At 42.8% G+C, this 14,698-nt stretch overlaps 1 protein-coding gene across 1 annotated transcript in view; it reads left to right on the top strand.

Moving 5' to 3' along the window:
• The window catches only part of TMX3 (thioredoxin related transmembrane protein 3), a 98,322-nt gene that overhangs the window by 63,438 nt on the left and 20,186 nt on the right, over positions 1-14,698 (top strand). Inside the window, exons 10-11 of the mRNA XM_089657138.1 lie at positions 6,979-7,077; positions 14,145-14,202. Coding sequence (XP_089513264.1) covers positions 6,979-7,077; positions 14,145-14,202 — 157 coding nt within the window. The remainder of the gene's footprint in view (positions 1-6,978; positions 7,078-14,144; positions 14,203-14,698) is intronic.

Raw genomic sequence — 14,698 nt, 5'->3', positions numbered from 1 at the left:
TTTAAAGCTGAATCCCAGTCAGCTTCTAAAAATTTAAAAATGCCCTTTCAGTAGCACTCCTTTGTATAGTAAGGCTCTAATATTAATTCTAGGGGCTGTGACAGAGAAACCTCTTATTCCTCATTTCCTAGGCAGCTGGCACTCTCCTCTGCTCTCCTCTATTCCTGTAATGCGTGAGGACCCTCAACATCCTCAGGTACGTGCAGGACCAGTGGCTCTGCATTGTACATGATGACAACATACAAAGACAAGTGCATTTGCAGGATCAGTCACCCAGTGCATGGGTAAACCAGGGGGTGCAAGGAATAAGGTAAGTATCTTTTTATATTCTAGCCCCCTAAACATAACAAGCTTATTACAGCATTACTATAGAATGAGGGAGCTAACAAAAGGGCTTTTTTAACCACCTCCCGCCTGCCATATAGTAATATGACGGACGCAAGGTGGTTCTCTTGTTCTGGGAGGACGTCATATGACGTCCTCCCATTCTAACCACGCATGCACGGCTCCCGGAGAGCGCGGTGGGCTGGGTCTCTCGGACACAGCGGATCACCGATCCACAGAAAGAGCTGAAGATGTCATGTCATGATGTCATGTCAATCACAGCTGATCACATGTAAACAGGGAAATGCCGGTTATCGGCATTTCTGTCCTCACGAGATGTCTCGCTGAGTTGTCAGTCCACCCCTGATAAGGACCAGTGTTTTAACTCTCTTCCTGTTACCTAAAATTGAAATACCCTTTTGTGGACTGACCCTTTAGGCTCCTTTCACACGGGTAAATTCTGTTGTGATCAGCAGGGGATCTGAGAGCTGATCCCCTGCCGATCAGAATAGAGCGGTTGGATCTGAGTCCTCTCACTATCTGCAGAGCTGACACAGACAGAGCCCGGTCTGCTCTATGGGCGGCCAAGAGAAAATGCGCTCCACTGTCCGTTTTACAGCTGGCTCCCCCTGATCCGCTCCTCCTAAATGGAAGAGGATAGATCCCCTTCTGTTTTTATTAGCGGAAAAAAAACTGACAGGTGGACCTGATCGGAACACCTGTCTGAAATTGCCCTTAATCATTCTGATGAAATGTTCCCATTTTTGTAATATGGATGACCATGAGGGAATCTACCATCTCCCGTTTGAAAACATTGGTAATACCATATAAAAAACATCATAAAAGTATAGATTTTTTTAATACTGTAGATAATTCCAAGAGGGTCTATTCTGCAAATATAACAGTCAGAAAATGTATAGTCTTTTATATATATATACTCCCTACTAGGTGCATATAGCTTTTAATGACTTTCCAGTTTTTAAATGAAGGACAGCTTCCATGTACAGTTTTAAAGGTACCATTAGATAGTAGACACTTGGAGAATCCGACCTTAGGAACAATGACATAAACTTGCACATTGATCAGTGGCCATCAATACATTGATATGCAGTTTGTAGGCACCTAAAGTCCAGGCCTAAGACTTTTTGATCAGGTGTGTCCGCAGAGTTGTAGGCTTTCTTACGTCAGATTAGACCATAACCATTTCATGCCTGTGGGCACTATCCGTCATTCAGGTCAGGAGAAAAGGGGATGAATCTGAGAAGTATGACTCTGGGTGTCTCTCTCCTTTTGTTGAGATTAGGAACTTCTTGGTGTCGCACAAATGTTTCTTTTACTGTTACTAGGATAGATGGAAAGGCAGTCAAGTAGTACAACCAGTTATATTATCATCTTCAACAGTTTGCACCGACTGCAACCTCTCCAGATATATACATTTAATTTAGGTTTAAGTAAACCTCTAAATATTTCTCTATGCAAAACAACATTAAAGGAGTCACTTATTGACACAGGTTGTGAAGGTGACAATCCAAGTTCTTCATAAACATTTAATAAAATTTGATTGAAGATGTTTTTAATAACGTCTGAATTGAATGGTTGTATTTCTGGTACTAATATAATATAGGAAAGTTTTGTTCTGTCGTTTATGGTGGTTTCGCCTTGTTTGTAGTTTTCTGGCAAAACAAATTGAAGTGCCTTGATGGCCTCGATTAGATCCATGTTATGGCTTCTGACTTCTATTTTTAGGTATTGACGCATGGGGTGGTTTTCCACGTGGACATACATTTCTGTGTAGTTCCACTGTGAGCTAAAATTTAAAACGTTACAGCAAGTATTAACTAAACATCTCTTGTATGTCGGTTTATCCACAATAATCCTATAATACTGGAGGCTTATTTTTTTATTTATTTTTTTTTGCTAAGGATGACCTGTAAGCCATCTTCAACCTCGCATAAAGCACAGCAGTAACACCCTCCTCCCAGCTGTGATCGCTGACAATAACCCTAGCATGGGAAAAAGGGGGAATTCCAGCTCTGTGTACAGTGATATCTCTACGTCATCAGCCATGAATCATTTTACACGCAGCTACGGGCCTATTGACTGTGGAATAGCTTTGTCACTAATCAAAATACCTAACTTACTGTCTTTTTGGTACAAACAATGGTTTTACTATTGTGCACTGAAATTATTTTATTTTCCAAGTAAGTAGTTAAAAAAAACAAAATGTTTTTATTAGCAGATTAAATACTGCCTTGTGACATTTTCCCTAGTTATGACACTAAAATAGTGTTTTTTTGGTGCTTTTGGACCCATTCATGCTGGAACGTTGCCTTAACTTGCGTTTTGCTGTGCATTACATTAACCCCTTCACGCCTAAGGGTGAAACAAATCTTAAAGCCTAAGCACAATTTTGCAACTTTGACATGTGTTGGCAACACTGTACATATCATCACAACTACTTTGTGCATCCAGGTGGATTATACCTTTTTTTTTCTTTTTTTTTTTTTTTCTTTTAAGGACAAATTGGGTTTTCTTTTGGTGGTAAATGGTAATTGATCTCTCCTGATCCTTTTTTTTTTTTAATTATTATTATACAGTATTTATATAGCGCCAATAGTTCGCTCAGCGCTGTAATTATTATTATTAAAGGAAAACTGACCCAAAATAGGAATTTTTTTTTTTCCATTTCATTGTATATTTCTTGCTACTACCGTACCCAACCACCAAAGAACAACCCAAAATGATTTCTCCTGCTCCTGATGATCGCAGCCATACCACATATGTGTATGTTAGTTGTTGTTTGCACCCATAGCAGGGCCCAGAAACAATAGTGCGTATTTTGCTTTATCCTGACACTGATACTAATTTACAAATTTAAAGAAAAAAAAATACTGACCCTGACCTTGACCCAATCACTAACCCTGGCACTGACTTAGATCAAACCTTGATCTAGGTATTTTTATTTATTTTTTAACAAACTTAACTTTTTTTTTTTTTCTCTCTCTGAAAGGACAGAGAGAGATACACTGTATTGCTCTCCTCCATTCAGAGAGAGAAAACAAGGGGGGTGGGCTTCACAGTGTCTCATAGCTGTGAAAGCCTCTGATTGGATATCACAGTTATCATGTTACCTGAAATCAGGAGTTCCAGGTCCCAATCATTGGAACGGGACCCAGGGCTCTCACTGACACCCTGGTCTTTGTGCTGGAAGTGCTCCGTGCGACGCGCTCCAAGCACAAAGACAGGTACGCCAATTAGCAACCCCACGGAAAAACGCCCAGTCCAATGGGGCCACTAATTTGCGTATGTTTGGCGCCAAGGGGTTAAGGTAGCCCATTTATTTGTACTACCAAAGCTCAGAAAATTGACATGCACCTTTTTTATGAGGTAGCACATTGCAACACACAGTAATGTGTGGCAATGCAGGTACGTTGGCAAGGTGGATTGCGTTACTATCAGAGTGGAACTAAACCCTCCTATCTTTTTTTTTTTTTTTAATCCAAGGAAGCTGCCATCTTAGCCTCTGTTTGATCTTCAACTGCTATGGTGCTTGCTGCACTTATGACACCAGCCATTTGATGGTTTACCAATTTGGTTGAGAGCATAAGCAAATAGGAAAGTTACTTTTCCGGCATGTGCTGGCCATGTAACTGTTTCTTGAAACAATTAAAATGATGGGTTTAGTTCCGCTTTAAGAGTGAATGGCAGTGCCTTGCTCCAGCAAGCATTTATGCACTATGCTAGTTTAAATGGACCCCTAGAGTTTGCAGTAGCCGACATTGTGATCAACAGAATACAATGTAGCAATATTGTTGCCAAGATTCAATGCTTTTAGTCCTCATGCACACTGGACATTTTTACAGCTGCTGTTTTTGGCTTTTGGTGTTTTTTTTTTTTTTTTTTTTTTTTTTTTTTACAGTTAGTAAACTCCCCAGCATGTTATCCTATATTTTCTTTGCCACCATCGGTGAGCCCAGATTCATCAGTACAAAATTTGTGCATGGCCCATGGCTATGCAGATTAGTGAGTCCTAAAATATTGAAGTACCTAATTTCTAAATAATATTTACACTTTAAATGTAAATAAGAAACATGTTAAACATTCACCAATGTATTTTGGCAAATGGAAATCTAATCATTTGTCTAATCATTGTTGTCACCTGTCTCTTGCACATAAGCAATGCTGTTTTTACTGACTTGTAGATATTACTGTTTATATGCAAAATCTGTTCCATGCAAATAAAAAAAGATGGATAATTTCTCCCTGCTGAATACATTTTGCTGTGTTCAGTGACTTAAGCATGAACAAAGCCTCCATTTTTATAACAAGCAGTATCAATTCTGATTTACATTTACTTACTACAGAAACTTCTAACATTCAAAACTACTTATAGTTACTTACCAGATAAAACCAAATACAATCAAGAATAGGCCGCAAACCATTAGATATAGAACACTTTTGCCAAGTGCCATTCTAGTTAGCTTTCTCTGCTTCTGGAGAGCTTTTGAGGCTGTTGGAGCATTATAAGCTGACGGTTAGCTGAAGGATTGGTGCATTATTATTGTAGGCAGGGAAGTTGCATATGCCTGGAATCCACCTGTTAGATTAAGAAAATGAAACTGAAAGTTTCCAGACCTGAGACTACAGCTCAAGTGTAAAGTAAAACTGGTTCTTTTGTGCTGTAGTAAATATTTTGTCTCTTGTTTCCATAAGTAGTTTCCCCAGCTCAAGTCCATTTATTAAAAATATACTACACATCTAAAATAAGGCAAATAGAATGTTCTGTGGCTCATATATAATATATATACTGTATATGATTTGGAGACACATTCAGAAATCCCGTAGTGACTAATCGGAATTTCTTTTTCACTGGTCTGACTTGTAGTGAAGTAAATGCTGCTTTCTTTGGATAAATATACTTTGCACATGTAAATAAAAGCTGAATTTCAGGAAAACAAAAAAATTTTTATATTGAGCCCCCCCCCCCACAGGGCGTCTTCCCAGGTTCACAGTCTTTTAGTTGGGCATGAATAATGTAACTCCCATACATCTGCATGGGAGTCGCTTTGTCTTGGTACATAGTAGAGCAGAGACTGTATACTGAGCTGCGCATGCACAGCTCAGTGCACACAAATAGTAAAAGGGCTAACAAGCAGGTAGGAGCATCTATGAAAGAAAATACGAAAATTGGGCTTCAATGAAAAAGACTGACTTGATTCCACCATCCACACACACTAAAGGTGAATGGGGGAGTTCTCCCTGCTCAGCTATTATATAATGACAGTGGGAGAAATCCCTGCTATCAGAGTACACTGACTGTGCTACCTGCTATAGCCTGAAGCTCTGTTTGAATGGGGAAAATCTGACAAGGCGGTTGTACGGAAGTTCATTGGTAGATTGACTTCTGTACCACCAAGGTGCCCATACATGGGTCTAAATTCATCTGGTCCCTGCTGAACAAAAATTAGACATTCTGTTTTGAAATTAAGGCTATACTTCTACTAGAAATAGTACTCTGATGACCTCAGCTGTCCCCAGCCTGCCGAATGAACAGTGAAGAAGAAGATGACTGAAGAGGCCCCCCTACCCCTGGTAGCTTGTTCCTTGCAGCTTGCCTGAGTGGCTGCTTCTGTTTCCTCTATCTCTATCCTTTATTATTTTGGGATAGACGTTGAAAAATAAAAAATGTACTGGTGTTCATGGCCCTTTTGGCTGGAGTTTACCAACTGGGCAAGAAGTGAGGGGAGCAATCATCTCCAAGTGAGTGTGCTAAAAAAGTTGTTTGATCATCTCAGTCACAGACAAAAATAACCTGACAAGAAAACCATTGTCTGCTGACCTGAAGCCAAGACAATCTTCATCCCTCCTTGACATTTGTGATGCCAGTTTAGCTGTGTAGTTTTTTTGATTAGCCACCTATAATATGGTGGCTCACAGCATTACTACTAAAACCCATGTACGCATTTCAGAGTGGCTTGGAGCAATTCCTCAACCTTGAGGTAAGATGCACCTATTGTTTAATTTAGGTGCCCCTTTCTCATCATGAAGAGTCATTGGTCATCCAACCAGCTGAGCTCTCCTCACTTGTACCCATACCAGTCAACCGTATAAAGCCCCTCAACCACTTCAAGTCTGTTGTCAAATACGTCTATCTAAGAAAGCCACTAAAAACTGCTACTGTTCGCCTGTGGGGGTTGTTCCCAGTTTTTCAGTTGTATGTAATAAAGTAAAAAAACCTTTTTAAGATTTCGTTTTAAATAACGTTTTGAAATATCCAGGTGCAGATGTTATTGTGAGTTCAGATACAGTTGTTGTAAAATGACCTCAGAATGGAGAAATAGAAACCATCATTGCCAAGTCAGTCGGAGAGTCAGAAGTCACCTGAAATCTGATGTTTCTGGCCATTAACTGTCTGTCATTACACACCAAGTCATATCTTTACTATGAGCACTGAGCAAGGTCAGGCACAGGATAGGCGTATGATGTCCCCAACTTTCTAGCTGAAGTATCAGGTTTAGACAAAGTAAGCAAAGCTAAATGATGTGAAAATATAAATACTTTATATGTAAGCCTGTTCAGTTGTAATAATTAAAGCCTAAATATATTGCTCTCTTATCTATGCAAATGTTATTTATTTGTTTTATTTTTATTCAGAATATGAAGATGGTGATTTGTCCAGCTGGGTGAACAGAGAGAGATTTGAAGGGTATCTTCATGTTGATGGATTTACATTGTACGAGCTTGGAGACACAGGTATGATAATATGTGCTGTGGTTTCTTAAAAGCGACCCAGTTATTTAAAATATAAACCACAAGCCCATCCACCTATAAAAGAAGAGAGGGAATCTCCTAGTACTCAGCGGTTCCTATGTCAAATCTCATCATTACTGTATCCTGTAAAGAAAAGGAAATAAGCAATGTAACGTTAAGCGATGGAGATTTCCATGATTTGGTGATGATCTGTTTGGCAGCTGTGGTAACCTGCAGGATAAGTTTAAATTGTAGCTTTGTAATATCGGATGGTCGCAGGTTAAGCAACGCTGTTAGCGGGCTCGGGTGGAGGGTTTTCGCACTTAATAGGGAGAGTATTTTAAAAACTTCCGTCCAGAAAACTCGAACGGTTGGGCACTCCCACCATGTATGGAACAAAGTGCCCGGGTCTACGCAACCTCTGAAGCATGCCGAAGGATAGTTAAGGGTGTACTTAGCTATTCTTGCTGGTACTAAGTACCAACGGGTCAAGACCTTGTAGTTGGTCTCCAGTGCCACGATATTCTGCGATGACTCCTTGGTAGTAGACCAAATGCAGTCCCAATCTGAGGGGTCAATCTGATGGCCCAGGCCTGATTCCCATTTCTGTGTGTAGGAAGGTAGCGGAGCTGCGGACGGGGTCGTGAGGAGAGAATACAGGTATGATATGAGGCCACGTCTGTGAGGGTCTTTATGGCAAGCTCGTTCAAAAGGGGACATGTCGGGTTTTGGATTAGCGACTGTGGCGTACGGGGCATAGAAATGTTTCAATTGTAGGTAATGGAATATTTCTGAAGGTGGAAGTTCATGAGTTTCACATAGCGAGGCAAAGCACCTATATTTGTTCCTAAGCATGAAGTGATGGGTAAGGGTAAGATCCGCTGCAAACCAGCGGTTAAAGGAGTGCGGTGAGGGCCAAGCTGGGGGAAAGGCTGGATTTCGGAGACAGGAAAGGAGGGGATTATGTGGTGATTGTAGAAGATAGCGGGATTTTAGCTTATCCCAAAGATGTAAAAAATGTGAAGTGATGGGGTTAGTGACCGAATGGCGATCTATGGATCTTAACCAGAGTAGATTAGCTGTATATAGGGGGTCGCATTCTGTTGATTCTAGAATAACCCATTGTAGGGTTTCGTAGGTAGCATGATATTTTGGCATCTGAGCTATGTGCGCCGCCTGGTAATATTTGCTAATATCTGGGAGACCAAGTCCGCCATTAAGCTTTGGGAGAAAGAGAGGGTGGAGCGGGGGACACGTGGGCGGACCTTGCCCCAGACATAGGAGAAAATGCGGCGTTGTAAGGTACGCAGATAATGAGCGGGTATTGAAATTGGGAGAACTCTAAGGTATAAAATTTTGGGGAGGATGGACGTTTTCACGACTGCTATTCTGCCTAGTCATGCTAGTGGAAGGGAGGATCATTTGGACATGAGTGCTGTTAGTTGAGCTAAAATTGGGATGTAGTTGGCGGTATAAAGATCCAAAATGTTCGGGGAAAGTTTTATGCCCAAGAAGGGAATGGAGCCTTGTGACCCCGAAAATGGGAGGATCTGTTTCTGTTGGGTCAGATCGTTAGGGGGGAGTGAAATATTAAGCTCCAGTGACTTCTGGGGGCTTGTATGGAGGCCTGAAAGTGAGCTGAACCCTTCTAGTAACCGGAGAAGAGTAGGAGTAGAGGTCAGGGGCGAGGTGAGAGAGTAGGACGTCATCTGCAAATAAACAGAGTTTATGACAAGTGCCCCCAATCTCAAGACCGCGGATGTCCGGATTGGTCCTGATCAGAAGGGCCAGCGGCTCTATAACTAGAGCAAAAAGCAGAGGGGACAGGGGGCAGCCCTGCCTAGTGCCTCGTGAAATTGGAAACCGAGCAGACCGATGTCCTAAGTACTTGATTCTGGCCGAAGGTTCTTGGTAGAGAGAGAAGATCGCTGTTGGGTCTTTGGTCCTCATTTTTTAACCTGGCAGAATGTACTGCAAGTATGGCCATGAGACTGTGTCGAATGGCCTTGCGTATGTCCAGAGACAGGAAACAGGCGGGAATCTTGAGGGACTTGGCTATGTGAGCAAGAAGGGTTGCTCGCTGGACATTATCCCCAGCCTGTCGAGTTGGTATAAAGCCTACCTGGTCGTTATGAATTAGGGATCCAATACATGCGTTGAGACGTGTCGATAGGATTTTGGCTAATAGTTTGATATCTATGTTGAGAAGGGATATTGGCCTGAAATTGGACCACTGCGTGTCGTCTGAATTCGGTTTGGGAATCATCGAGATGTTAGCCTGTAGTGTATCGGAGTTAAAGGTATGACCCGGCAGTATGGCATTGAACACGTTTGTAAGGCCTGGTGTGAGAAGGTGAGCAATCTTTTTGTAGTATGTAGTGATAGGTCGTTCCAGTGTACTTTAAATGGTTTTCGGAGAGCTTCGGGAACGGAAGAGAGGCAAAAAGGGTATAAGCCAGAGAGGAGTTGAAGGGTGTGGATGCTGAATAAAGACGCGTGAGATCCTTGTAGAAGGTTTGTAGGATCCATTCTGGGTTACTGGTGAGGTGGTCGGACGAGGTACGTAGGCAGATAGGTTTAATGATCTGGTCTAGCCTACGGAGGGAAAGAGCTAGGAAGGTGCCAGATTTGGTGGCTTTTGTATAAAATTTGTGTCGAGACCTACGAAGGGAAAGCTTGGCTTGGTACGTGAGGAGAAGATCGAGGGCTAGCCTGGATTTTGCTAAGGTTTCGCGATTAGTAGCGGAGGGGTTGTTTTGAAAGGCTCGGTGTGATTGATCGTAAGTTTGTTCGAGAAGAAGGCGTTTTTGTCTCCTCTCCCTTTTTAGGAAGGAAGTTTTACTGATACAAAATCCGCAAAGTACGGGTTTGTGTGCTTCCCAAAGAAGGAGAGGGGAGGTTTCTGAAGTTTGGTTAAAAGATTGGAATTCTTTAAGCGCTGTTTCTATTTCTGCGCAATGTGACGGGTCCGATAGAAGGCTCTCATTGATGGTCCAAGAGGGGTCCGGGGGGGAAGGTGCCAAAGAGGCAATGGATGTAAGCACCACACAATGATCCGACCAAGGGATTGGTTGGATGTCGGAGCTCACCACTCGAGGGAAGGAACTAGCAGTCATGAAGATATGATCGATTCTTGAGAATGTCTTCTGGGGGTGGGTATAGAAGGTATATTGGCGTTTCACCGGGTTAAGTGCCCTCCATGTATCTATCAAAGAATATTGTTGCAGAGCGGATTGGAGTGACTGTTTAGATGTGAGTAGAGGGGGTGGTTGAGGAGATTTATCTAGGAAGGGGTATATCGTACAATTTGAGTCCCCGCTAACTAGTAGCGTGCCACGTTTGTGGAAATAAATAACTGATAGTAGATGGGAGAGAAATGGCAAGGGACCCTGGTTTGGGGCATAATATATGGCAATGGTGACCTCAAAGTCCAGTAGTAGTCCAATAAGGATGAGATAGCGACCTTCAGGATCTTTAACCTCAGTGAAAAATTTAAAAGGCGTCGTTTGATGGAAAGCTATAAGGACCCCTCTACACTTGATAGCTGCAGAGGCCGCGTAGACCTGTGGGTAGCGAGGGCCAAAGAATTTGGGAATGGAGGTAGGAGTGAAGTGCGTCTCCTGGAGACAGACTACGTGGGCTTTGTGCGAGGCAAAGGAGCGGAAAGCTTTGTTGCGCTTCTGTGGTATATTAAGACCCTGAACATTCAGGGTGAGAATGTTTAGGGAACCCATGGTAAGAACAAGTATCGAGTCAGATTAAAGAGTGGTACCAAAGGAGTGAGAATTAGGAACACAAGGTGTGAGACCGCTGAGTGTGAGAAGGTAATAGGCAAAGACGCAGAGTCGCAGAGGGGAGAGGGGGAACAGGCTAAGGGGAGATAACATGGGATGAGTGTAGCAGGCCTGAGTCAGGCCCAAAAGTGGTCCCCAGGAGCACCCTGAAGGCAGGTGGTCCGGGGAGCAGATATAGCCTGAGTGGTGTCAAAAACGCGACACCAAGGGGGCTAGTGGCGAGTGCACAGATAAGCAGGCCGCTGGGAAGACCGCATATGAACAAAGTGTGATGATGCGATCCTGGAGGAGATAGAAACATCAAGATTAAGACATAAAAATTAAGACCTAAAAAGGGGTTCAGGAGTTTGCAGGGTCAAGCGTCCACGGTCGTCTAAAAAGAAAAAGGCAAACAGGAATACAGGACTGAAATCTTCTGTGCCGCCGGACCCAGGAACCCTATACAAGCAAGATATTGGCAGAACCATAACAAGACTATTTCAAACGGGATTGTACCCATAAGTGGGGTTTAAGGCACTGTGAACCTTTAACTACTAAGGAAAAAAGGGTCAAAGAAACAACAGTCTAACGGTATGAGCCCTGGGGGCTTATAGATAGATACAAGTTTGCGGCGTCCGCTGTCAGGTGTGGAGGAAGAGGAGTAGACACAGCAGGTGTCGACTACGGAAGTAGCAGGAGTTCACTGCGTTGGATGCAGGCTTGAGAGTGGAAGATGGCTGACGGGGCTCAGTCCATAGAGTCCTGTGGAGACGGAGCGGGCGAGGAGAAGCGCCCGCGTTTGTTGACGTTGAGATGATCAATGGAGATATGTGCCGGATGCGACTTCTGAGGGGAGCACGATGCGGATCGTCGCCTGGAGGTTTCTGATGGCGTTGTGTGAGGGTGCAGCTGAAGGCTCCGCAATGTTTCTTGAAGTTCATCTGTGGTCTTGGAGATGTGGTCACGAGCTTGGTACCGAAAACGCACTGCGAAGGGAAAGCACCATTTGTAGGGTATACCATGTTGTTAACGCACCAGTAGATGCGGCTTCATGGCCCTCTGGTGATAGTGCTGGGACAGAGGTCTTGAAATAGTTGGTAGGTATGGCCTTGGAACATGAGGGAGTCAGCATTGCGGGCTGCTTGCAGAAGTTGTTCTTTTGTGCGAAAAAAATGCAATTTGGCAATGATGTCACGTGGCGGGCCGTCAGTGCGTTTTGGAGCCAGCGCCCTGTGAACCCTATCCATCTCCAGGCGTTCAATGGGAATAGCGGGAGCGAGCTCCTGGTACAACGCGGTGACCATGGATTGGACATCTATAATCGACTCGGCAAGGCCACGAATTTGCACGTTGGAGTGCCTAGCCCGATTTTCAAAGTCCTCCAAGCGCGACTGTAACATGGAATTTTTGTCACGCAAAAGGTCAAGTTCGTCTCCTAGCGTTTGAAGTGAGGTGTCAAGGTCATCCACCCTTTGCTCCAAGTCAGCAGTGCGTTGCCCTAGCTCGCGAATCTCCTTGGACAGCTTTTCAGTAATGCGGTCAGAGGTCTGCTTCAGGGCCTTATGCAGCATTTTTTCATCAGACTCACCCTCGGACGTGCAGGGATGGCTCGGCTGCTCTGCATGCAGGGCTGCATACTGAGGAGCTGTTGCTGGCTTGCTGCTATGTTTGGGCGAGGCGGCTGTCTTTGTGGCGGCCCGAGCCAGGGCCTCCTTAATCGGCTTCCCTGGCGGCGGCACTTGGTGCCTAAATGCTCTCCTGACCATGCTGGTGTGTGGCAGGGGGGTTCACAGTGCTGCTGCGGCTGATTGCGCTGCGGTACAAGCCAGGATCGCGGGCCGGCTGTCTTCCCTGCGGTACGGGGGAGCCTCAGGGAGACATGTCCATCACCGCTGGCCGCGCATGCGCACTCTCCTCACTCTTATTTTTCAGGTAGAGTCGTTGACCATTTTTATTTCTAATGGCAGGATCCTCTTAAAGCCGGTCATTCGAAAAAAAAAAAAACTTTTCCCCCTGCAAGGCAATGTCATCATATGCTAGCATGCATCGCATACTAGCGCATTATGTGAAACATGCCTTTAAAACAAAGCCCTCCAGTGGCGCGCTGTTACTACCACTTTAAAGATGGTCTCACTCCTTTTTAATCTGTCATGTTTACTGTAAAATGGGAAAGCAGCTTTTGTGTTACACATCGCTTTATTGAACAGGAAAATACTGCACAAAGTGTCTGCACAAGCAGAAATTCTGTTGAGATTGGAAGGAAATAGCAGGCTCATGTTTCAATGCCATTATTAGTTTAGTAATAAAGCATTAGTGGCAGTTAAGCTCAGCTCTCTGCATTTTCTGGAACTGTATATAATATTATAACTCTCTGTATTACAGAATGTATAATTAACTTGGATTTTCTGTTGGCAGTACTTGAATAGATCAGTATCACATGTTTTTAAACAGATAAAATGGGACAAATATGACATATGCATTAATGTGCAGATCCACTATAGGAGTAACATGAGTGAGATATAAAATATTCCTTGAGAAAAACTATAAAAGTTCTGTGCCTTTTTCTTAATGTTTTGGCTTTACATTCAATTATGCTTCTATTTGTTGTGCTGTTGCCTTACAGGCTGGTTTCTAAAGCTTGCAAGTGAATGTCCGTTGCCACTACATATTTCCACTTAGTGGTTGAACTGTGGCAGTTGTAGCAGTTCACTCACCCCCAGACCCCCAAAGCAGATGAAGCCCGAGATGCATGCTAAGGCTGATGTCACACAAGCGATTTTGACACTGACAGCAAATTGCCAACATCAGGATCACTATGAGTTTCTATGGAATCACTCAGTTGCTGACGGGGCCAGCAAGATGTTGCTCCTTCTCTTGTCTGTTGCTAGTGAAGGAAATGTGACACCATTTGAGACTAGAGAGGGATTGATTCCAAAAAGGTGCTGTTGAGCGCACATAGAAATTTTATATTTACGTTTTTTTCACACCATTATAATCCAGTGCAGTGAAAAAAGTACAGCATGCTGCATTTTTCTGCACTGCAAACACACAAAAATTTGCACAAATGCATAGCAATGTCTATAAAAGCACAAAGAAGAAGGAAGTCACCTCAAACAACAAATGTGGATGGAAAAATACAAAATGCGCAGTAGATGTGCAGTTTTTGGTATGAATGGGCCCTAATGATTCTATCCAACTGTAAAGCTAAAAAATTAGAAGAATTGTGACATTTTTCTGTATTTTTTTATAACTACATGAAGCATTGGCATTGTTAATAATTTCCATTTATACTTTTAGGAAAACTTGTGGCTGTTGCAGTAATTGATGATAAAAACAATTCAGTTGAGCATACTCGGTAAGAATATTTTATATAATTGTCATCTAGGCTGTCCCCTTGTTGTATTCATTTTCTTGATATAAATCATGGCATTGTATTATGGAGTAGGGAATGGATTAATGAATGCAGCCAGGCAAGTTAAAATAACACATCCACTTAGTCCAACTTAGTAACTCAAAAGTTTTCAAGCCATAAGATCACCTTTAGAACTAGGGACAGGTAGCCAGCAATGGCTGTACAGGTTTGCTTTCGAACCTTAGTAAATTAATGTAAAAAAAAATGTATTAAAAACGAATTATTCACGTAATCTGGACATTACAACAAACCATGAGCTTTAGACAAAAAAATAAAATCACTCCTTATGTGGACAAATGTGTGATATTTACATTGCCTCCAACAAGAAAGGATTTACGAATATAGGGCTTAAGTACACTGCTCAAAAAAAAGGAACACTTTTTTTAATCAGAGTATAGCATCAAGTCAATTAAACTCCTGGGATATTGGTCTGATCAGT

Source organism: Staurois parvus, unplaced genomic scaffold (genome assembly GCF_062004578.1).
Source record: "Staurois parvus isolate SC_StPar_1 unplaced genomic scaffold, SC_StPar_1.0 ptg000967l, whole genome shotgun sequence".
NCBI lineage: Eukaryota > Metazoa > Chordata > Amphibia > Anura > Ranidae > Staurois > Staurois parvus.
The sequence above is the reverse complement of the archived record's forward strand: the minus strand, read 5'-3'. Positions and strand labels throughout refer to the sequence as shown.